Below are 23,758 nucleotides of genomic sequence, written 5' to 3' on the forward strand. Positions count from 1 at the left end.
GGCAAGTGTGGGAAGGGGGATGCAGATCCCAAAGCTATGCTTGCTGCTCTGACCCCTGACCCCCACCCAGCCCAGCCCCGGGAGGCGGGGAGAACCACGCAGCAAAGCCAGTTATAACCACAACCAGAACCACGGTAATAGCCAACATTTATTGGGTGCCTACTGCAGGCCAGTTCCGTGTTTTACATGCATTTAAATCTTCACAACAGTTTTTAAGACTATCATTCCTGTTTTACAGAGGGAAAAACTGAGAAGCAGAGTGCAAGTTCATCCAACTTATAAACGGTGGAGCTGGGATGTGAACCCAGGCAGCAGCGTGAGCCCACACTCTCAGCCCTTTGGTGTCTGTACCATCATGGGTGGGTGGCTGGGACGATCCCCCCTAGGTGACCGTGGAGTGGGATGTACGCATGTGAAATGCACAAGGGCATACTCATGTATGACACCAACACCCAGCACAGTGCCTGCCACATAGTACCTCTTATTAAATGTTTGAAGAATAAGTACATGAACAGATGTCTGTCCGTAAACGAGCGTGATGCTGAGGTGGCTTTGTGTCTGGGTGAGTGGGTGGTGGTGAAAGCTCCCTCCCATTTCCCTGGATGGTGGCCAGTTCTCCATCCCCACTGGGGACAGAGAAGAGGGGCTCTGTTTATAGTGGGATGGGACAATGGGTCTGTGCGGGTGGGGCTCCTGCCCCCTCAGGATCCACCTCTTTCAAGCCCAGCTGTCCGGACACTGCCTGAGCTGAGCTAGTCTCTCACCCGCCTTATCTCTGTCTCCCAGGAGACCAGACCTCACAGCCCCAGGGAAGCTGCTCCTCTGCCTGTTCCGGGCTCCAGACCTGGGGTGGGGGCGGGGAGTGGAGGAGCAGGGCTGCAAAGGAGGTCTGGTGATGGTAGCAGGGTGGAGGAGGGCCCCACTCACAGAATTTGCATCTTCAGCCACCAAAGCCCTGACTGATTTCCCAGTGAAATGAGGGGTGGGGGTGGGAGCAGGCGGACTCGAGGAGAGCACATTGGCCTCTGCGCACCTCTAAGCCGCCCAGCAGTGCTGAGACGTCGGGCTGTTCACGGGCTAGGGCTCTGTCTGATGGAGATGTCACTTCTCTAGGGATTCTCAGGGCCTTTACCTGAGATGGAGACCTGAGTGAGAGCTCAGGAGTGGGTTTGAGGGTTCCCTTGTGGGATCTACACGTTCCCATACCAGATGGCGGTCTGAGTGGGACCTAAGGGGTTTCTCTGTGTGATCTTAGGGTGCCTTATGGGATAAGCATTTTGGTAGAATTACGAGGTGGGGGGGTATCCTGAGGATTTCTCTGTGAAACCAGAGGTCATATGAGATGAAGGACTTGATGGTATCCGGGGAGGGGGGACTCTCAGAGGATGATGAGACCCCTATGAGATCTTGAGGTCTCTTGGAGGTGTAGGTCTGGGGACGCTGTTTGTGTGTGTGTGTGTCTGCCTAACTCCCCCCTCCACACCCAAGGGCCGAGGCTGTGAATGTGGAGAAGGTAGGGGTGAGGGCGCTGAGCTGGCAAACAAAGCCACCTGTGCATCCATCCTTCAGGAAGCTCTGAGCGCAACTGAGCTGGGAAAACAAATAGGGCCAGCTGCTGGGGGGTGGGAGGGGGCTAGAAGGGGGCTGGGTGGAGGGAGGCCTGGGGCTGGAGCTGGACCAGCCTGGTGGAGAAAGGAGGCTGGGAGGGGGTCCACAGTACAGAGAGGGACAGGGGTCCCAGAGTCCCATTCTGGCACACCAGCCAGGGCAGCCTGACAGCCCCTTCCTCATCCCCTCCCCCAGTGGCTCATTTTTCCATCCCTGTTGACTATGAGGCACAGAGCCGGGAAGGGGTTTTGGGGGATATGGGGACCCTGAGAGAGGTCTAGAGTCTTCTGGGCAACTGGCTGTTGGCAGTGTTGGTGGGTGTGCCCATTTCTGAGAGAGCTGGTGGAAGACAGCTAGAACTAAAAGCTACGGTCTGTAGCGTAGGGGTGGTGGGACCTACACACCATTTTCCTGATAAGGAAACTGAGGTAAAGAGGAGAGGAGAGGCTACTCCTGCTACTTAGTGCAGAGCCAAGATCAGAATTTAGGACTAGAGGAGGAGCGGGGGCCCTTCCCACATGCAGGGTCACCACCCCAAATCCCAGGCCGGCTCCTCGTGCTAACTTGGATCTCAGCTGTACTACCTTCCCACCACTTCCCCCCAGCCTTTGTACACACACACACACACACACACACACACACACACACCCTCCTGCGGATTACAGTCCTCTGACCAACATCTGGACTGGAAACTGCCCTCCAGGTGGAGGCCCGACCTCAGGGGCATAGCCAGACCCCCTGCCCCAGCTCCCGCAAACAGCGTCCAGCCTCTGACAGACACCCCCGCACCCTCGGGACTAACACCCGGCGCCCGCGTCACGGAGCAGTGCAGACGCACAGCCTGACGCACTCGCCATCCGCGCCCGCTGCCCCTCCAGACCTCAGCCTCCCACCAAGTACCCCTGCCACCCCGCCCCACTGCGCCAGCTTTCCACCCAGCGCGGCCCGCCCGCGCCCACTGGTGGCCTAATCCAGAATTGCTGGAGAGGGATGGGGGAGGAAGGGAGAAGGGAGGGAAAGAGAGATTCGGTCCCTCACCTCCCACCGCTGCCATAGCCCCGACTTGTGAGACCAAGGCAAAGGACCAGGACACGAAGAGTCCAGGATTGGCTCTTGCATCCCTCCGTAGTTTGCATTTCCCCCTTACGGTTTGGGGAAATTATATCCTATTTGTGTATGTCCAAACCCTCTCTAGGGTAGGGAGTTGGGGGACTGGGCACAGTTCTGACCCCATCCCCAATCAAACCTGGCTGTGGTTGTCCCTTCTCTGACTCAGACCCTCCTAACTTGGACTCTACTCCCCGTGTTCTAGGGCCCTGTTCTTTTGGCCTTCACCTTCACGCATGTCATGATCCTCAACAGCAATTCCTCACCAGTAAAAAGAGAGACCCAAGGGAGCCTCCAGCTGCCCCCAGCACCTGTTCCCAGCACCCCAGAATTCAGGGGTGGGGAGGTTGGTAGGATGGGCAAACCATCACCGCTCCACTCTCGTTGGAGAATTTCCTCTACATTCCCTCCTCAGGGGACATTCAGCCCAACCTCACCCCTGTGGTCACTCACTCATTCAAGTTTTATTGAGTGCCTACGATGTGTCCAGTGTGCAGGGTGCTAGTTTTGAGGATAACCACTGAGGACAAGACTGACACAGCCCGTGCCCCCTTAAAGGGAGCTGACGCTCTGGTATAAAAGGAGACACTCAGTACACCCATAAACAAAAGATGAAAAAGAACTTTATAGAGTGATAAATGATATAAAGAAAACAAAGTGATACGATGGACAGTAAATGCAGGGAACAGGGTCACCAGGAGGTAATAAAGGAGCCAGGTGTGCCAAGATTTTGTGACTAAGACACTCCAGGAAACGGGAAAAGTGAAAGCAGACTCTGAGATGGCAATGAGCTTGTATTTGGGGGAAAGGATAGAAGGCCAGCAAGGCTAGACTTGCAGGAGCTGGGGCGGCTGCATGTGGCCTGTTTGCCCTTTTCCTCACAGGAGGTTGGGTGGCTAGAGCACTGACTTTCTAGTCATAAGGTCTATCTTATACTCTTGCTCCGACACTGGCTAGCTCTGTGAATCTGGACAAGGCCCTGCACCTCTATGAGCCTCCACATCTGTATCCCCAAAGCTACCTCACTGGACTGTTGTTGAATCTATAAGGAAAGCATTTGGCTCATGGGAACAACAAAATATTAGTTCCCTTCTCATTCACCCCTCCACTTCTGCTGGAATACCCTTTCCGTTAAGTAAAACTCACAATTTTGCCAAAAAGCCTTTGGGTCTCGAGAATTCTGCACATTATGAGGAAATGTCCTCCCTGGCGCTTCCCTTGGGGCCTCAAGCCTCTTCTCCTCCTTCTCCCCTCTCACCCTTCCCCTCACCACACTCGGCATTGGGATTTGGGGGCAGGAGCCTAGGGCCTTCAGTAAAAACAGAAGCCCTGGTTCACGGCTCAGCTGGGCCACTTCTCAGCTGTGACACCTCCTCGCCAACGTTCTGGAACCCTTCTGGGCCGCCGCTTCCTCTGCGAAATGCAAGGCAGTCGCGGCGCCTACCTCACCGGGTCGGGGCGAGAATTAGCTGAGCGCACGCACGTAAAAGCCCTGAGCAGAGCGCCTGGCCTGAACTTCAAGGCGCTCGGTAATCGGCTGCTAGCTCTTAGGCAGACGCCGGGCCCGGAAACCCCAGACCCTGGAGCTCCGTCTGGCGCTGGCAGTGCTGCGGTTCCGGCCGCGCTCGGGTGGAAACTTTTTCCCTCCCTACCTTCGGGAGCCACTCCCTTTGTGACTATTATTCCGAAACGCTTTGTAAATTCGCGCTCTCCCTGGGGAGGTTCACGTTTCCTGCGCTCGGCGCCGCCTTGCGGTGAGTCCTGGTCATCGCCTCCTCCCGGTCCCTCCGGGCAGGAAACTCCGGGAGCGCAGCGCCGGGTGTGGAAACTCCAACTTGTGAGGAACCGGGCATGAATGGAGCGATCCTCCAGGAGAAGAGGACTGAGGGGCTTGAGGAAAGTGGCCTGCAGAGAGCCTTGTCTATCCTCTTTAGCGTCTCCCCCTCCACCTAGGGCCGAAGAAGAGGTGTTGTTTAGAACCTGGGAAGAACTTCCGCGCCTCAAGCCAGGAATGCGCGGTCTTAGACCCCAGGCGGCCTGGTACCTCCATCCCTGAGGGTCTGCGCCAGCGACGGCGCGTTCTGTCCCGAGGTCGGGTGCGCCTGTCCTGGGTCAGGCCCCCCAAAAAAGAAAAAGCGGAGTCAGCCTCGCTGCGGCGGGCACAGGACGTGTGCCTCAGCACTTTCTATTGTAATCCCCGAAGGCTGGGGCCAGATCGGCGACTGCGGGAAAGGCCTGTGGCTCCCCAGGGGACACCAGAGCTGACCGCAGCCTGCCCGCTGACTCAGCTCTCCCCACCCCAGCGGGAGAGGGTGCGGGGAGGGGGGCGAGGCCTGGTATAAAGGCCTGCACGCCTGGCCCGCGCGCAGCCTCTCCACTTTCCGTCTGTAGTGCGCTCACCGACCCGGTGAATACTCGTGCTGGGGCGGGGTCTCTTCGGGGCGGGGGAGGGCGAGATGAGGGAGAGCCATTTGCAGTCCCGGTCCAAGTCAGCCCGGGTCCAGCCCCCGGGTCCTTTATCCCTTACCCAGGTTGGGCGGGCCGGGGAGGGGGCTCGCTAGAAGCTGAACACTTGGTCCTGTCCTTGTCGTCCGCAGCGGCATGAGCAGTGCCCCCGCGCCGGGCCCGGCGCCCGCCTGCCTCACGCTCTGGGACGAGGAAGACTTCCAGGGCCGCCGCTGCCAGCTGCTGAGTGACTGCGCGAACATCGGCGAGCTCGGAGGCCTGCGCAGGGTGCGCTCGGTCAAGGTCGAAAACGGCGCGTGAGTGATCGCCCCGGCGCAGCTGGGTTGGGTTGAAGGGCGCCGGGATCCCCTGGCCCGAGCGCCGAGCCTGGGACCTCAGCTCCCAGTTCTCCGTTCCCCAGACTGTAAGCTCTGAGAGAGACCCACCAACGTGGGAAATCGCTCGGCCTCTTCCAAACTCCCCACCCGCTGCAAGACGAATCGTGGGAAAGAATGTATCCTCGTGGGAGCTGAAGGGATAAAGGGGACAGGCGACCCTTAGCCAGTTCTCCGTGGGGCCAGCCTGAACCCTGAAGAGGTTCCCAGTGTAGTTATGTCCTCCCCAAGTTTTTCTCTGTGCAAAATTAGATAGCTCTGCGCCTCGTTTAACAAAAGAGGCCAAATCGCTTCCACTCTCCCATTCTGGTCAACTAGAGCCTGGGGCCCTTGGGAGAGCTGAGGCCTCCGAGCCACTGCAGGTTGCTACTGCAGGCAAGAAGGCTCCTACGCCCGCCTTTGCAGGCACCTAAATCCTTGATGTAGGAGTGTTTAGTCGGATGATCTTCATAGCCTGAGAAATTCTGTCCAACCTGGGGGCCTTGAGCTGGAAACCCGGGGCCCTCAAACCCTGGATAGCAGCTAGTTTAGGGTCTTTGGCCTTTACAGGGGCTTGGTTGCCATGTGATGGGTGTGTCAGGGGAAGGGCCTGGGGTTGGAGAAAAATATCTGTTTCTCAGTCTTTTCTATCACAGCAAGCATGGGGGAGAGGGAGGAAGGAGTGAGGCTGGGGCAGATGCCTCCCCTCCCCTTGTCTTTCCCCAGTTGGGTGGCCTTCGAGTACCCTGACTTCCAGGGACAGCAGTTCATTCTGGAGATGGGTGACTATCCTCGCTGGAGCGCCTGGAGCGGCAGCGGTGGCCACCACAGCGACCAGCTGCTGTCCTTCCGGCCAGTGCTCTGCGCGGTGAGCACGGTCCTCCCCCTCCTCCTCTGCCTCCTAGCTACCAGCTCCAGGACCTGGCCCCACCATGGCACCCCGGGAAGGCCGTTCACCCACTGTATAGGGGTGTGTAAACCTAATTCCCAGACGGGTGGTGGTGGCGTTACTTCCCAGAACCAGAGGGGTCTCGGAAAGTTCGGAATGTGGGCGTGAGCCAGGTGCAGGGGATCAGCACCACGGACAGCGCCGACACCACGCCAGGCCTGAGCACCATTGGTTCCTCACGTCCAGTTGTCCATATGCGTGGGCGAGCACCTCTGTCATCACACAGCCCTGTGAGGTCGGGTGGCTGCTGTTAGCCCCATACACAGGTGTGGAAATGGGGCTCAGAGGGGCAAAGTGACTTGTCCCAGGTCACAAGGGTTAACGTGAAGATGAGAAGAGGGTCTGTGTGTATGTGGGGGGGGGGGAGGGTTGGTAATGGATCAAATACACTGGAGGGGAGGATTTTGCTTCCCATTTGTGCTGACCTAGGTACCGTACTGGGGAGGCCTGGGGCTGGGGAGTGGAGGGCAGAGACCAGCTGTTGACTCAGCCCCACTTCTCCGTTCCCTGCAGGAGCCCTGCAGGGGGAAGGCCCTGGGACTATGGAAGCCCAGACTCAACCAATCCTGATGCCCTGGTCTGTCTGTCCTGACTCTGCCATCCAGCACCCCTTAGCTAGGCCCTACCCTGGGAGAGGCTGTGCCCAGGGTGCTGGGCAGGGGGGTGGGCAATCAATGAGGCCCTTAGGGAAACTGTCTTTGTTAATGGACCAGATTTCTCTCAGTACTTCTGATTTTCTTCCTGCAAAACAGGTCCATGTCACAAGATTCCCTCTAGCCCTGACCTGGAAGGGTCTCTGAGAACCCCCCTGCTCTCACCCCCCAACCCAAAGCCATAGAAGGGACCTCTGAGCATCCCAGCTTCCCAGACTGCTATGGAGCTGAAGGAGTGAACTCTGGGAGTGCTCGTGGAGCCTAAGTGTCTGCACAGCTTGTGTGGGGCAGTGGGATGGGGGGAGTGAGGCTGAGAACATATCCATTAACATTTCTTTGGAGACCCTGACCTGTCCACCCCCACCTCCCCATGCCTCAGAACCACAGTGACAGCCATGTGACACTGTTTGAGGGGGACAACTTCCAGGGTTCCAAGTTTGAACTCACTGATGACTACCCATCCCTGCCCTCCATGGGCTGGGCCAGCAAGGATGTGGGTTCCATCAAAGTCAGCTCTGGAGCGTGAGTGCTGGGACTGGGAAAGGGGAGATGAGAAGAGCAGGGAGGCAGTGGGGACCAGGGAGGAGGGTGGGAAAAGTGATGGGGCACTAAGAGACATGTTAAAAAGAGATGTTGGGGACTGGGGCACAGAGGGAGGGGAGGTGATGGGAGACTTGGAGGCAACGGTAAGTGAGATGATGAAGAAGACAGGGAGGGAGAGAGGGAGGCAGGTAATAAGAGAATAGGAGTCCGCAGAACAATATGAGGATAGAGGAAGGGATTGAAAACATGGATGAGGAGGCAATGGAGGTGGGAATAGGAGACAAGGTGAGAAAGGTGATAGGAAGACCTGGAGCAGTGGGCGGGGCAGGGAGAGAGCCACGTGGGGAAAACTGAAGCAATGGTTTGTTGAGGGGGTGGGACCTGAGAAAGGAGGACTACTAATGGAGGACATAGGTAGGGGTGGGGCAGAGCCTACTTACCACCCCTGTGCCCTTACTGGCCTAGGTGGGTGGCCTACCAGTACCCAGGCTACCGGGGCTACCAGTATGTGTTGGAGCGGGACCGGCGCAGCGGGGAGTTCCGTACCTACAGTGAATTCGGCACGCAGGCCCACACTGGGCAGTTGCAGTCCATTCGGAGAGTCCAGCACTAAGTTCCACGGCCACAGCACCTCCCCCAAGGATGCTCAATAAAGGCTCCTGAACCTGCCTGCCTCTCTTGCCTCCTTGGTATCTTGCTTTGTGATTTCCATCCTCATCCTTCTGAGGGACCCTCCCTGCCAACCTGACCCTCCCCTCAGGCTCTGGGACCTTTGACTGTGGAGAATAAACCGGCTTAGGCTGTCTGTGGCTAGACTGATGGGGCTGAGAGGAAACTGCTGGTAAGAATCTTGGAGATCCTGTTAAATACAACCAGTCCCACATCTCTTCTTGGTAAAAGCCCATCAGCTTAGCCCAGATGGCACCTTTGCCATCCTCTGGTTGGGGTGCACACAGCCCCACAGCAGAGGTCATGGCTGAATTGCAACCTACACACACACACACACACACACACACACACACACACACACACGGCCCCAGGCCAGGCACAGCAGGATAGAGCCTCCTTAACTCTAGGCAGGAGCTCTCTTGGGCTCCTCTCCCACACCCAGGGCATTTCCAGCCTTTATCTTCCCCCTGGCTCCCTCTCCAGCCCAGGGAAGCTGTATCCCTTTCCCAGCTTTATAGAATCTCTGCCTTAGAAAGGAGCAATGCTGTGAGAGGAGGAATTACTGGGAAGTCTTTCTGCCTCCCAGGGTCTTCTAAGGAGGGAGACCAGCCCCTTTCCTTTCTCTGAGCCAAGCTCCCAGACCCTTTGTCTGAATTATAACAATCTCTTACATGGTCTTGAGCTCCAGTATTTGCAAAGCATCTTCACACCCCTCCTCTCTGCTGTTCCAAACAACTCCCTCTTCATTCTTCCTCTCCCTCCATACTCTCCAGAGGACTGGTGAGCTGGAGAGGCTACTGCTCAGCCACTGACCACAGTGAGCCTGGCTTCTGGGGCAGGTAGCAGAAGCCCACAGCCATGGCAGGGCTGATGGTAACAGCTATCAGAGCCTGTGGTACCAGTGTAGTTTTTTCCCAGTTCTTTCTTTGGCCCAGTTAATGATACCCTCACTCCCACAGAGGCAGGGCCTCCAATGCCCTTGGGACTCCCCTCATCCTGTCCCTCAGGGATGCTTATGTTTTCAAGCCCCCAGTGGTCCCATCAATGGGGAGGGGTGGCCCAGATCATCGTCCCAGCCTGGGGCGGGGCAGGACTCTGTTGGAGAACAGTCAGACTTGGACCTGGGCAGTCCCTAGAGGCCTGGCTGTGCAAAGTCAGGCAGCTGGTCCCTTGGGAAGAGCCCTGGACCAGAAGTCAGAGCACCTGGGACCCAACCACACAGCATCCTTGAACCTCAATTTCCTTGCCTGTAACCTGGGGTTACTGATCCCTGCCTTGTCTGTCTCCCAGGATTGCTGCGAGGATTCAATGAGAAACCCCTGCAGATGCTCGTGTTGTTATGGGAAAGCACTGGGGCAGTCAACATAGGGCCCTTCTTCCCCTGCCTCCCCCATGGATCCCAGGGTTGGGTCAGGGGACCAAGGGACAGAGCTCTAGGTGGGGTATGAATTCTGTTCTACACCTGGATGGGTTTGAGAGTCCATGGCCCTTGTTGCGTTTGGTCTCCCTAATATCTTCATACTTCGTACTTTTCGCCAATGAAGAAACTGGGGCTCCTCTGAGAAGAAGAAGCCTTGATGAGGTCACACACTTCATTTGTGACAAAGCCAGGACTCGAACACAAGGCTCCTGACCCCAAATCCAGGCTTTAAGTGACCCGAGCTGTGGCTAAAAGCCTCCAGCAGACCCCAGAACTTTGTGGGCTCCAGAGGCGCCTGGGGTTCCTGCCTGGTCACAAGCTCCTAACTGTCCCCTGGGGGATGACAATAGTAACAATAGCTAAGGCATAGAGCCTTGTCTGAGCACTCAGCGTGTCATATAAGCCTCATAATTCTGTATGGTAGGTACCATAATCCCCATGTTATAGACGAAGAGATAAGGTACAGAGGTTACGTAACTTCCCCTAAAGTCACACAACTAGGAAATAGGGGTGCCGGAGGTGAACCGAGAACCCAAACTAACCTCAGAGTCCAGCAGCCCATCTCCCTACCGCCTGCTTTGGTGGGTAGGCAAAGGGCAAAGGCAGATCTGGTATCTGCTGTGTTTGGCTGAGCTGCTCTCCCTCCAGGAGGGTCTGTGGCTGCCAAGAAAAGTCAGCAAGATGACTTCAGGAGCTGGCAGTGTGACCCTGAACAAGGCACTCTCCTCTGTACAACAGAGGAGTTGAGGGAGCTCGTGTTTGCTGCGGCCATTGCCGGCATGAATCTTCTAGGTTTTTTCAGACCCAGGGGTTGCATTTTGCTCCCCATACTGGCAACTAAGGAGTGGGGGCACAGAGGCCAGGCTGGGCCTGAGTGTTTTCACCTTCGCATCCTCTTCCCATTCTGGGGAGGCTGATGGTCTGCAGAACCCCAGTGCGTGAGGATGGAGGGAAAGCTGCCTGGGACTCTCCCATTGGCTGTGCTCAGCCAAAGGCTAAAGGGCACGGAGGAGGTCATCTCATTTCTGGCACAGCCAAGACCCAGGTGGGGGGGACACCCCTCACCCCCAGTACAAACTCCTCCTGGAACCCACCCATCCCTTCAGCACCTGAGTCCTCAGGGAGGTGGGGGCACAGAGCTGCTAATCCTTCACCAGTTCAGAGCTGGGATGTTGGCTAGACCCCCCACTCTGAGCGCCTCTCCCTACTGCCTCAGCCTTCCGCTGAGAGCATTAAGTGGGTGCACCTTGCTGCTTCCCCACTCTCCCAGCTCTTACATCCTACTCCTCCTTTTCTATCTGTGGAAGAGACAAGAAGGGGGATTGGGACCTCAGCTCCACCCTGAAGGCCCTCCCCTCCTGGGAAGCCCTGAGTTTGGTCCCCAGGGAGTATCCCAATCTCTCGTCTTTGCTCCCACCAGATTCCACGTCCACACCTTGAAGCCTGCATGCATCGCTGTCCCTTTAGGATCCTCTAGGGTCCCGGGATGCCCTAATTCCCCTCAGACCCTGCCTCCCACACTCCTCCTTGGCTCCTTCAGGCCTGTGCAACCTCCACCAGCAGGGACGAACACTCCAGCAGTTACAGCAAGTGAGAAAGGAACAGAGGCCCTGCAGAAGCCCCACAGTTGGACTTTCCAGCCATCCTCAGTCAGGCCTCCCAGGACCAGGGATCCTACAGGACACCTGCCCACTCCAATCCATGTGCCTGGAGTCCCAGGCCTCCTCACCTCCTGGGCTCAAACAGTGGGACAGAAAAGCCTTGAGATGACCAATTCTGACAGTAGTCCCCTGGTGCTGCAGGGTTGCAGGTGGGCTCTGGGGCCAGAGCCTCAACTTCAGCTAGCATCCCTCCTTAGCCAGCCTCTCAGACCCAGGAAGCCCTACAGGTACCCAGAGACTCCAGGCCACATGGGAACCACATCAGCTTTGCTAATAAAACAGTCAGTGTCTTTGCCACTTTCTCAGAGTGGATTTCAGCCTCCACTCCCCCTGGGTTGGGGGCCTTGGACAGTACACAACCCTGTTTTAACTCCTCTACTCCAGCTGGAGCAAGGTGCCCATCGCAATCTGGTTCAGGGCTACCCAGGATGGGAGGAGTTGTGAAGGTAGGTAGGGTAGGCTGGGATGACAGAAGATAGGGAAGGATGGGAGAGCAATAGTTGGGCGGGGCGGGGGGGGGGCGGTTGGAAGCAGGATCTTGAGCCTACCATATGCCACAAATTAGTGGGGGACAAAGGAAGATGAAAGGAAGAGAAGGAGCTAAGAACAGATAGGGAGAGAGGAGACAGACGGGGAGATGGGAATGAAACTGAACAGAAGAAGGAGAGACCTAGAAAGGAAAGGAGGTGCGACCCACTAGAAGTTGTGGGGAGATGCCCAGCAGAGGCCTGGGAGCCCTGGAAAAGCAGGAAACAGGGGATAGCAAGAGGGAGACGGGGAAGGAGATCGGGTCTCCAGGGAAGAGCAAAGAGTGGGAGAGGAGGAGGAGGGAGAAGGTGAGGGGGGTGCGGAGATAAAGGGAGCGACGGCTGCCTGGCCGGAGCACAGAGACAGGCGAGAGGGAGGGAAGCGGAAATTTAAAAGTGAAGATGCAGATAACGCAGCCTGGAGACGGGAACCCGGGTGGAGGTGGGGGGAGAAGGGGGAGGAGAGTGGAGCGGTGAGGGAGGTGGGAATGGGCGGGAAGGAGGGGGCTGTGGCCCCTGGGGTCTGAGGTGGGGCCGGGTACCCCGCCCGGTCGCTGTTTGCTGAGAGTCAGGAAGGCGGAAAAGAAACACGCTCCCGACCGGTATCAGAGCGCGAGGCCCAAGCCCATCCCCCGCGCGTCTCCCGGGCTGCGGGGCGCGGGGGGCTGCCGGGTGCGCTTGGCTGCGGCGCTGCTAGTCGGAGACTTTATTGCGATGGGGCGATAAGAGGGGCGGAGGCGGGGTCCGGGGGGCCGAGGCGGCAGCGCTTTAATTAAAACGGAAATTGCGGCCCCTGCCCGCGCTGGGGGCCGGAGGGTGCCAAGCAGCACCGCAGCTGGGAGCATCGCTTCAGGACCCCCTCCATCCCCCGCCACACCCGGGCTGCCCCCTCCTGCCAGGCCCTACCGGCCCGGCGCCGTCTTCTCCCTGTCACCCGCAGTCGCCTGGGGCGGGGATCGGTGCCCTGGAGCGCAAAGCCTGACGCGTCCCCCCCCTCATCCGCACCCCCCCACCTCCCACCGCCCAGTCCCTGGCGGCGATGAGACAGAGCGGCGCCTCCCAGCCCCTGCTGATCAACATGTACCTGCCAGGTACCAGGGACCAGCCGGGGGCTGGAGGCACCAGGACCCGGGGAGGGAAGTCTGGGGTCGGGCATGGTAAGGGGATGCTGGGGTCCAAGGGAAAGAGGTGAGGTCCAGAGACTCGAATTGCTGGGAGGACTGAACAATTTAGGGCATTAAGGGACCTTAGAGGCAGATGGAGAGCTTCGGGGTTTTAGTGTGGGGTCTAGAGGACTCGAAGTGAGCAGATTGGGAGGCCGAGGGCGCCGGCTGTGGGGCTAAAAGAGCCTGGTAGGGGGAGCAAGGGTCTTCTGCGTGGCGTGGGATTCAGTGCGCGTGAAGTGTTGGGAGGCCGTGGTCCGCCGGGCGTCGCCCCTGCGCCCTGGTGGCTCCTCACCTCCGTGTTCCGAGTGTTCCCACCGGCCCAGCCCTCCAGGCGCCCTCCTGTCCTCTCCTCTCGATGGGCTCCGCGCGCTCCCGCTTGGCTGGCGCAATACCCGCTCGGCTTTATAAGGCTCCCGCCGGCCCGTTCGGAAAGCGGATTTCCTTTTTCCTGGACGCGTTTCCTGACTTGGGCGTTATGGAGGGGCTCTGCGCGGCGCGCGCCCGGGCCGGGCTCCGGGAGGAGGAGCTGGGCGGCTCGGGCTCCCAGCCTGGCGCTCGGAGACCAAGGCACCGGTCTAGAGCCTTGGCCGGGGGCCATTTCGGTCAAGCCCACAACCTCCGCCCGGGTCCGTCTGACTGTTTTCTCCTGCTGTCACAGATCCCGTCGGAGACGGTCTCTTCAAGGAAGGGAAGAGCCCGGGGTGGGGGCCGCTGAGCCCCGCGGTACAGAAAGGTGAGCTGGCCGGCGGACTAGGGGCGGGGGGCGAGGACAGTGGAAGGGGGGCCGAGACATCCACCCCAGAATGACGGCGGCCACCACCACCCGGACAGAGGGTAGAAGCCATGTGCACGCCGGGCTCTGGGAAATGGAGGGTCTGGCATTATTGTTGGGAGACTGGGGTGGGGGTGAGGGTGGACGTGGGGTGGCGGGGAGGGACATTCACTCAGCCTTGGGCTCCTGCATCTTTTGAGTCCCGGGGCTGCACTTGCAGGACAGGGCAGTCGCCGAGGATCCTGGCCCCTCGCCCTTTTCAGCTGCGAATGGTTTCCCCGCTGTGGGGCTGAGGCGCTAGGCTTCCTTTCTCTGCTGGCAGCAAGAGCGCAAGGCCGCGCCAATGCCAGACAAGGGGGCCCGGATAATTACTCCCTGGCCACTCCAAGCCGTGTCACCACTAGCACCGGGGCCAGCGCCTACCTGCCTCACTGGCCCCGTCCCGCAGGGCTCTGTGGGCCAAGTCCGCTGGTCCATTGCAGTTGATTCCCAGGTTCGCCGCTGTTGCTCGGAGGGTCACTAAATTACCCTCGGCTTTGCCTTGTTGGTGGCGGAGCCTGGCTGGCCTTTCAGGCAAAACCTCCTCACAGCCCCTGACCCAGTCGGTACCTAGATGTCACCAAGTTACAGCAACCATAAAAACAAGGTCGTCAACTGCTTATCCAAAAGGGAGCACGACGCCAAACAGGAATGGGTCTCTAAGCCTCTGACGTCTCTCCCAATCAGTGCAAGCCTCATATTTTTACCCAAACCTTCCCTTGCTTCTGACTCTAAGACTCAGCGCTCCCGACCTGGAGCCAGGCAGCTCCCTGCTGGGCCGGCGTGGAGAGATTGGGGTTGACATTATGATGGAGGGCAGCGTCTGGGTTCTGAGCGAGTTGTTGAAAAAGGAAGAGAGGTTCACCAGGCTGGATTTGAAGCAATGATCAGACAACTTCGAGGAAAATCCATTTTATTATAAAAGAGTGTGTGGGGGGGAGGGGCGGTAACTGTATCAAGATTTTTTTCTCCGCTTGGCTGACTGAGGCTCCAAGACAGGGAAGTGAGAGTTCTGGGGCATCCCGCTCTCTCACTGCCGGCATATCTGGGAAAACCTCCTTGCCACTTCCAGCAACCCCGAAAGCCAGACGGGGCATGGCCAAACATGGGAGGAGACAGGGAGCCATCACAGCAGCTTCCCAGTCTCATCTCCTCTCCTGAGAGCTCTACATCGCCCCAGGGAAGTACGACACCTTCGTGGGCTGGGAATCCCGCCTGTTTCGAAAAAATAGAACGAATATAAGTAGCCCCAGTGCAGCGCACTGCGCACCAGACAGTGGTGGAGGTGGGGAGCCTTCAGAGGCTGCCCTCTTACACATAGGGGGGCACCGTCCCCATTCCTATCTGTCAGTGGTGCAGCCAAGATGCCAGCCACCACTTCTGCTCCACCTCAGGTGGGCCTGTCCAACTGTATGCCTTTGGGGCCTGGGCCTTGTCCTCCCTGATCCCACCTGCGGCTGACCGCCTCCCTCCCCACAGGCAGCGGGCAGATCCAGCTGTGGCAGTTCCTGCTGGAGCTGCTGGCGGACCGCGCGAACGCCGGCTGCATCGCGTGGGAGGGCGGCCACGGCGAGTTCAAGCTCACGGACCCCGACGAGGTGGCGCGGCGCTGGGGCGAGCGCAAGAGCAAGCCCAACATGAACTACGACAAGCTGAGCCGCGCGCTGCGCTACTACTACGACAAGAACATCATGAGCAAGGTGCACGGCAAGCGCTACGCCTACCGCTTCGACTTCCAGGGCCTGGCGCAGGCCTGCCAGCCGCCCCCCGCGCACGCGCACGCCGCCGCCGCCGCCGCCGCCGCCGCCGCCGCCCAGGACGGCGCGCTCTACAAGCTGCCGGCCGGCCTCGCCCCGCTGCCCTTCCCTGGCCTCTCCAAACTCAACCTCATGGCCGCCTCGGCCGGCGTCGCGCCCGCCGGCTTCTCCTACTGGCCGGGCCCCGGCCCCGCCGCCACCGCCGCCGCCACCGCTGCGCTCTACCCCAGCCCGGCCTTGCAGCCCCCGCCCGGGCCCTTCGGCGCCGTGGCCGCCGCCTCGCACTTGGGGGGCCATTACCACTAGACGGGGCGGCCGGGGGCCCCAGCCTCTCCCAGACGCCAGAGCCTCGCCCAATCCCATCCCCGCCCCGGGAGGGCGCCCGGAGCCTCCCTCACTGTTCCTTTGACCTCAGATTTTACTCCACCCGCCGCGCCCAGCCCCGGGGAAGGGACCTGAAGCCTCTTCAATCTTCCTTAACACTGGATTTCCCCCGCCTCACCCTGTAAGCCCCGGGGGAGAGTGACTGTGGCCTCCCCCCACCCCATTCTTTAACTTCTGTCTTCTTCTAGGCCCCAGATCCCTGAAGAGGGTTCGGGGACCTGCCCTGTCTTTTTCTCCTCTCCACATGTACTTCGGCCTGGCTCCTGGAAGCCCCTTCCATTTGACCCCTGTCTTTTGAATTCCAAATCTTTTCTCATCTTTTCTCTCCCCCGCGGATCTGCCCCATTCCAGTATGGTGGAGGCCCGCACAGTTCACCTTCTTCTCCCCGGCACCTCAGCGGGCTTGGTTAAGGGCCATTGCCCCCCAAGACACGCCTAGGTACCTTCCGGCCCCCTTCTTCCCGCCCCCGCCCTCTCGCAGGACGGCCCGATGTGTTCCTATTCCCTTCCAGACCCATTAAAGCTCCGGAGCTCCAGGCTGCCTCCTCTTTCTCTTCTTTGCTGCCCCAGAACCTTTTTTTCAAGCGGGAAAGAAGTGAGGTGCCCAGCTCAGGCCTGAGCAGAAAGGCTTGCCCAGGAAGAGCTGGAGAGGATGAGGGCAGAGTGGGCTTGGGTGCTACTGGAGGGGAGCGAGGAGCCCTGATGGGTGGGCTCAGTCGACCCCAGCCCGCCTCACCTTGCCTTCCACCGGCCCCTCACCCCACCTCACCCCAATTTCCATCTTCCCGCGCCCGCACCTCACCTTCCCCCATCTCATCATCCTTCCATCCGCCCCCCACCTCCTCCCAACCTCCACCCCACCTTCTCTGCTCTTCACACCATCTCAACATTTCCTGTCACCCCTTTCATCCCCTTCCCCACCTCCCCTCCCCTCTCCATCCTTCCCTCACTCAGACTTTCTCTCTCACAAACCGCCCCCTTTCCCCCGTATCTCCGTCGCTGTCTTTTCTCTGGATCTGCCTCCTCATTTTCCGAAGGAGGGAACCCCCTTCCGCGCCCGCCACTCCCAGCCGTCGCTTGCGGCAGCACCTTCCTTCTCGCGGGTGGCGCGCGCCCCCTGCTGGTCAGAGGAGGGTAAGCCAGGGCCAGGTTTGGCAGCTAAGCCCGGGAAGGCTTTGCGCGGTGGAACCTCTGGTGTCTCACCAGACCCAGGCCCGCAGGACGCCGACGCTTCCAGGCCTCCTTTTGCCTTCATAGAAGTGGGCGAAAGGAGGAACCCCGGCCCTGCATCCTTCTGGAAGTCCGGAAAGTGGGTCATTCTCCTGGCTGGGCCCTTTTCTTCACCACCTGGAGGCCCTTCTGAATACTGCGCCCCTAGGGACCACGGCCCTTATGCTCTCTCCGCGCCTTTTACAAAATCTGTTGGGCAGGAAAACTGACTTGAACGCGTTCCCTTAGCCGGAAAGCACCCGGGGAAAGGTGCCTGAGGTGATAGCTGCACAGCTCGGCGAGCCCCTTGCTCGCCCTGACGGTGGTCCTGGTGTTTCTCTCCCAGGGTCACAGCTCTCCCTGCACCAAAGCTTCCTCGCTGGTTGGTGGGAGGATGCCTGGGCCTCACAAGCAGCTGAGGAGATTTCCCTGTGCCCTGTGAGCAGGAAGGGGAAATGCAGGTGGAAGGCAGGACCATTAAGTGCGGAGAGGGCCTGAATGTCCCTTCCCAAGGAGTGCTGATGACATCATCGAGGTCTACCCAGGGAAAGAGTCTTTATTCCTGTTCATTTTATTGTCACTTTATTTTTTCTGGTTTACCAGATAATGCATACTCAGTATAGAAAATTTGGAAAATACGCACATAAGGTTTCCATTAAATATTAGTTAGATGAAGTGTGTAATGAAGCACGGAAAAAACTCACCTATAACCCCATCAACAGAGGCTGCTATTCGTAACTCTGTTATAATCTCCTTCCTTTTCTCTATGCCTTTTAGAATTTAATGGTACCCTGCTTTAATCACCTAACATTCTGGCACAAGCATGTAGCACATCATTATGCCCTCTGGACGTGGGGTGGGAGGGGGGCTCATGTATGCCACGGAGCAGATGAGCCAGGGAGGAATCCGGCCTGGCGAGGCCCTCAGTGACTTGGAGGGAGAGGCAAAGGGCCTCTTTGCAGGGGGCAGGAAGCTGGGAGGGAGAAGGAATGCATTGGGGAGACAGAACCAGGTTCCAGAAATATCCGGGCTGCTAAGAATTGTGGGCTAAATGTAAAAAGATAAAATTTCCAGGCAAGGAGTGTGAGGCCCTGCCATTAGATCTTTAAATGCAATAACAGGAGGCCAGAGTGTGAGGCATGGCCAGGGTGGGGCTCAGTAGGGCCTGTGTGGAAATTAGTGGTGTCTGAGTCAATACAACATTAAATGGGAACCTGTAGGGTGAAACGCAGAAAAGTCATTGTGATCTCAGGATGTGTTGATGGAGTTAAGGCACCTAGGATGGAGATGACCCCCTTGCTCTAATGATGATGCCCCAGCACATTGTACACGGTCTTCCAGAAGACCAGATGGAGAACATACAGAGCAGTGGACCCAGGAAGCGAAGGAGAACACTGGAGAGCCAAAAACAATGGGAGATGTAGTCTGGAAATCAGACCGAGGAAAGGGGCACGAGAGCCGTCCTCAGTTATTCCAAGAGCTGTCCTGTGGCAGGGGACCTGGCTGCATGTGAGCAAGGGCAGTACTAAGACAGTGGTAGGAAGCTACCGTAAGAGAGACGTGTCAACCGATCTGATGAAGAACCTTCTGTCGTGCGCACATGTCAGATGAGGAGTGCTCTGTCACCGGAGTGGTCAGCAGACCTTCCTTGGGAGGTTGCAAGGGGATGTGGACTAGGTGACCTCTCCAACCTTGAGACTCTTGAAGTCCTGCGAGGCAGTTAGTAAAAGAGGGATTTCAGGCATCATTGGGCAGCTGGGAGAGGTGGTGCTAGATGAAGTGGTCTTCTTTCCTATGAAGTCACATGCTTAAAACTCACCCTACCCCTCTGTTCTCTCCTGAACACAGAAGCTAAATACAGGACTGGGAATCAGAAAACCAGAGTTCTGGGCCCAGCTCGGCAACTGACTAGCTACGTGACCTTCAGATAACCATGTCTCCCCTCTGGGATTCCATTAGATGACTCTACTCCACCCAAGCCCTGAAGAAGCAACACTCTTACCACACTCAGCTTCCTAATGATCCAGGCCCGCCCTCATTGACCCTTAACCCCTTGGTCCTTGGCCCTCCAAGGTACCAATCCCGCCATTGCTTCCCTCTCCCAATCCAGGGTCCAGCGCCTCCTGCATTCCCTCTTCTCTATCCTCATTCACGTCACTGGTGAGAATACGGCTCACTCCTCCGCCCCTCCGTATGCTTGCATTACAGAGTTTACAAAATGCTTTCACATCCATTGTCTTATTGACCCCCTTCAAGTTCAGGGGGGAAGACAGGGCAGGATTGCTTTATCCACTTGGAGGATAAGTAAACCAAGGCCAAGATGTTCAGAGACTTGTGTAAAGTCTCAGGGCTTGTTCGAGGACCTGTGTCTCCTGGCGCCTCTCCCAGCCTTTTCCCACTGTTCTGAGTGGTGTCCCCATAGTCCCGAGTGGCCCTTGGTCACCATGTTTGTAGGATCACCCACTTGCCAGGATTACACAGACCACGTCTCCAATAACGTGTGCTACACATGACCAAGTCCACCTGCCCTCACTTGCAGACGGAATCAGAAGCCCGACTAGCATGCGGCGTGGGGACAGCCGGGTCCACGCTACCTGAGACATGCACCGTCACAGAGCAATGATGCCACCTTGGGCCCCGATGCTTGCAGAGCACTGTCTCATACGTGAGCTCGTGGGACCATAGACAGACATCGAAATGGGCTGGTGTGATGCACTTTTCTCAGAGCCTCCTGCTTTGCTGGCTTTATCTTTCTTTCAATATGTCTTTAAAATGCACTTAACTTCAGCTTGTTCCTCAACCTGTTTATAATTCGTATCAAGTAGATCTGCTGATGATAAGAATGTGCACTACTGTTCCTTGAACCTGACTCCGTGCCAGACTCTGCCCAATGCTAATGCTTTATATGTGGTATCTCCTCTGAGCTGGCCACAGCCTTGCCAGGGATGGACTACCTCTGTTTTTAGATGAGGAAACTGAGGCTTGGAGAAGTTGAGGGACTGGCCCAGCCTGTGACCCCAAATCCCAAGTCCCACCATGACACCAGATATCCTCCCGCTGGCCCTTCCTGGAGAGCCTCTTCCTCACGTGGTGGGACCTGCTGCTCGCCCATGGCAGGTGCACACTGTCTAGTTGTCTAATCATAGCAGAAGACAGTTGGTTATAATGGACAAAGCGACGGCTTGTCTTACGAGTGTCCTAAATTAGGGCCCCATCTGATAAAGAACAAATCGGGCTGTTTTGTTGCTCCACTGTCTTGCAATCCTTCGCTGTCCTAATGGTGTGCCTACAAGCTTGGAGGGGATCACTGTACTCTGGGTGGCGCTGGGGGTCTGACTGTACCTGGACTTTGGTGACAGTTCCTACCTCAGTTTCGTCAGTGGGATTTCTCCCTGAAACATGCTTCTCACAGTTAAAAATACTCAAATAACATCCTAATATTATTTCTCTCAAGGTGGTGGACACAGTAGCTCTCTCCTCATTTCGTATAGTAGAGCTGCCACTGGGAGTGATTGTCCAGCCAGGGTCTAATTTTCCAGCCCTCTTCACATGTTGGTGGGAGCCGTGTGACTTGTTTTGGCCAATAGAATGTGAATGGAAATGATAACATGTGTTGCTTCAAGGCCAAAGCATTTAGAAGCAGATGTGCCCTCTTCATGCTCTTCATTGCCTTTTTGCTACCTCGATTCAGAGGAGGACTGGTTCCTAAGAGATGGCCAAGCTACAATCTTGAAGGATCCCGGTCCCTAAAATAACATACGGAGAGAAGTCGCCCATCATTGTGTATTGGACTATTACGGGAAATGTGAAGGTTTTCCTGTTACAGCAACTAACATTACCATAACTAATACCCAAAGCATACTTCACCTTTACAACAAGCCTCTGAAGTGAACATTATGATTTTCCTCATTTTATAGATGAGAAAACTGAGGCATAGAGGGGTTAAGTCTAAAGTCGCATGGTGAGAAAGGGCAGAGCAGAGTATGAGCCCAGTCTGACTTGAGAAGCAGTGAGTTCTCTTAACGACCAAGGACGTGAAAGAACTTTAGACGCTAAAGCCTCCTAGAAGTAGTAATAATAAGCGCCAAAACTTAGTGAACACTAATGTGCCAGGCACTATTTAGAGAGATTTACATTCATTTAATCCTTACAACCCTCTGGAGTTGGTTCCAGTAGGATTCCCATTCTATAGATGAGGAAAACTGAGGCACAAAATGTTAAATAACTTGCTTGGGGTCCCAGTGCTGCTAAATGATAGAGATGTAAGTCAAACCCTGGCAGCCCAGCATTCACTCCCTTCCCCACTCTTTATTCCTTAATCATCTCCCATGGAGGAATGAGCAGATTCTGAGAGGCTGACAAAGTGGCAGGATTATATGCCCAAACCCCAGCCTGAACCCCAGACAGGTTCCCAATTCCAGCACTCGCCATGGGTTCCAGACAAACGACAGAGTGAGAAACGCATTTTGCAAGTCTCGTGGCCAACTGTGACCTTTGCATTTATCTTAAATGTTATGAAGGGGTAGAAGGAGCCCAGATAGACATGGGTTCAAACCCAACTTCTGCCTACTCCCTGTGGGACTGAGAAGGCTACTTACTCTCTCTGAGCCTCAGTGGTCTCATCTGTAAAATGGAGACGCTGATTTTATCCACCACATTGGTTTGCACAAGGGCAGAGCATGTCTCTACAGAATCCAGCAGAGAGGGCTACTCCATAACTGTCATCCTCCCAGCACTGAGCAGCCCTGGAAGCTCAAACTATCTCCTACCAGTCTACTCCTCCAACTATGCACCCCAGTCCTCCTTCCATGAGTCAGAAAAGCTCCTTCCTTGAGTTTTCCATGAGCTTGGAGAGCAGGAAGTAGCTAAAAGAGGCTGGAAGGCCAGTCCCCGAGCATGGTGTTCCTTTTTCTGGGAGAAGAGGCCAAGTTGCTTAGCAACACAGCAGGAAGTTGTCAGGGAGGCTTCAGGCAGCACTGTCCTGTTTTATCCTGCAGCATGGAGAGATCTGGGGTGACACTCGATGCGGAGATGAATGGGAACAGTGGGGAAGGGTTCCCAGCTCTGATGGTAACCTCTGGGCCTCACCCTCCGTTCATACGATCATCTTCCCAAATCCCCAACTCGGTCCCCTTGGTTTTCTGCCTTTGACACACAGAGGCAGGCAGACAAGTTCTAGGGTCCATCCTGCGCACACATCTGTGCAATGGCCACATCTGTGACCACGTACTTAAGGGTCAGACTCAGCCCCACCTTACGTGTGTACTGTGCTTCACAGCTTACAAAGCACATCCACAGACATGGCTTCACCTGGTACTTACAACAGCCTCTTTAAGTCCTATATAACAGAGGAGGGGAAAAAGTCTTAAGGTCCATAGTGAGGAAATAGCAGGGCCCAGATTTCTCATAAATCTCAGCTTATTTTCCCTACATGTTGCAGCATGGATGTTAGTATAGGCATTGGCACACACACGTGTGCACGCTATTCCGTGTCCTCACAGTTTGAGGGTTCACCATGCCTAGTGTCCCAAGATGCACCTCTCCCCAACCCTAGTCACAAAGCAGGTGAGTTGTGGAGGCAGGGTTCAGCTGTTCTTCCCTGCTGGCCCCAACCAGCCTGGGGCAGGGGGATCCCTGAAGTGGGGAGTTCCAAAAGGGGCCTGGCTGCTGGCCCAAAGGCCTAGACTCAGGAATGCTGCTGTGGGGGCCAGGCTGGCACACGTATTTACACACCAGCAGCTGAAGCAAGTCCCCTGGCTGGCGTTCCAGAGAGAGGCATAGGAGTCCCACCGGGGCCAAGGCCTGGCAGCAAGGAGTAAACACACATCACCCAGGTCACAGACAGCTCAGGGGAGGCCCAGGCCTCCAGAGCTCCCCACTGCCACAGGGGCCAGAAGAGCTGGTCAGAGCAGCCCAGGGCCCCATTCTGGACTCTATCTCGGTCCCTTAATCCCTCTGTCAACATTTATTAACAGTGCTGACTACCATAGCAATGGTTGTTACCCCAAGAATAGTAATATTGTCATGCCTATCATAGCCATTTGATAGATACAACAAATCTGAGATCCTTGTTCCATCTGATAGATGAGAAAACTGAAATTCAGAGAGGCTGGATAATCGTCTTAGATCAACAGCTGGTAAGAGGCAGAGTAGAAACTCAAACCTCTGACTCCTAGTCTTTTGTTCCATACGTCACATCACACTGCCTTCAAATGTCAGGAGGGGAGAGAGGAGTCCCAGGGGGACTTTCAGCCACTCTGTCCTCTATCGCCAAATTGCGTATGCCCAGGACCGTGTAGGCCCACGTGGCTCAGAAGAGAAGAGGCACACACTTCTGCTCATACCGAAGAGGCAATTGAAATAATTATTTGCAAAGTTTTATCAACTTCTAAAAAATGATTTGAGATGACTTACTATACACAATATACACAAAACAGAATATTCAGTTTTAAAAGACAGAAAATGAGTTGGTGAA

The 23,758-nt window shown here is 56.6% G+C and overlaps 2 protein-coding genes across 2 annotated transcripts; both read left to right on the top strand.

Annotated features, from left to right (window-relative positions):
- Window positions 1–5,316: 5,316 nt before the first annotated feature.
- CRYBA2 (crystallin beta A2) lies at window positions 5,317–8,292 on the top strand. Its single transcript, XM_014785524.2, has 4 exons — window positions 5,317–5,477; window positions 6,261–6,402; window positions 7,516–7,658; window positions 8,145–8,292. The coding sequence occupies exons 1-4, from the start codon at window positions 5,317–5,319 to the stop codon at window positions 8,290–8,292; spliced, it is 594 nt and encodes a 197-aa protein (XP_014641010.1).
- A 4,703-nt stretch (window positions 8,293–12,995) lies between these two features.
- FEV (FEV transcription factor, ETS family member) lies at window positions 12,996–15,996 on the top strand. Its single transcript, XM_087424533.1, has 3 exons — window positions 12,996–13,047; window positions 13,781–13,855; window positions 15,413–15,996. Exons 1-3 carry the CDS (start codon window positions 12,996–12,998, stop codon window positions 15,994–15,996), a joined length of 711 nt encoding a protein of 236 aa, XP_087280659.1.
- Window positions 15,997–23,758: the final 7,762 nt, after the last annotated feature.

This window comes from Ceratotherium simum, chromosome 37, assembly GCF_057802395.1.
Source record: "Ceratotherium simum simum isolate JZ-2026a chromosome 37, ASM5780239v1, whole genome shotgun sequence".
Classification (NCBI taxonomy): domain Eukaryota; kingdom Metazoa; phylum Chordata; class Mammalia; order Perissodactyla; family Rhinocerotidae; genus Ceratotherium; species Ceratotherium simum.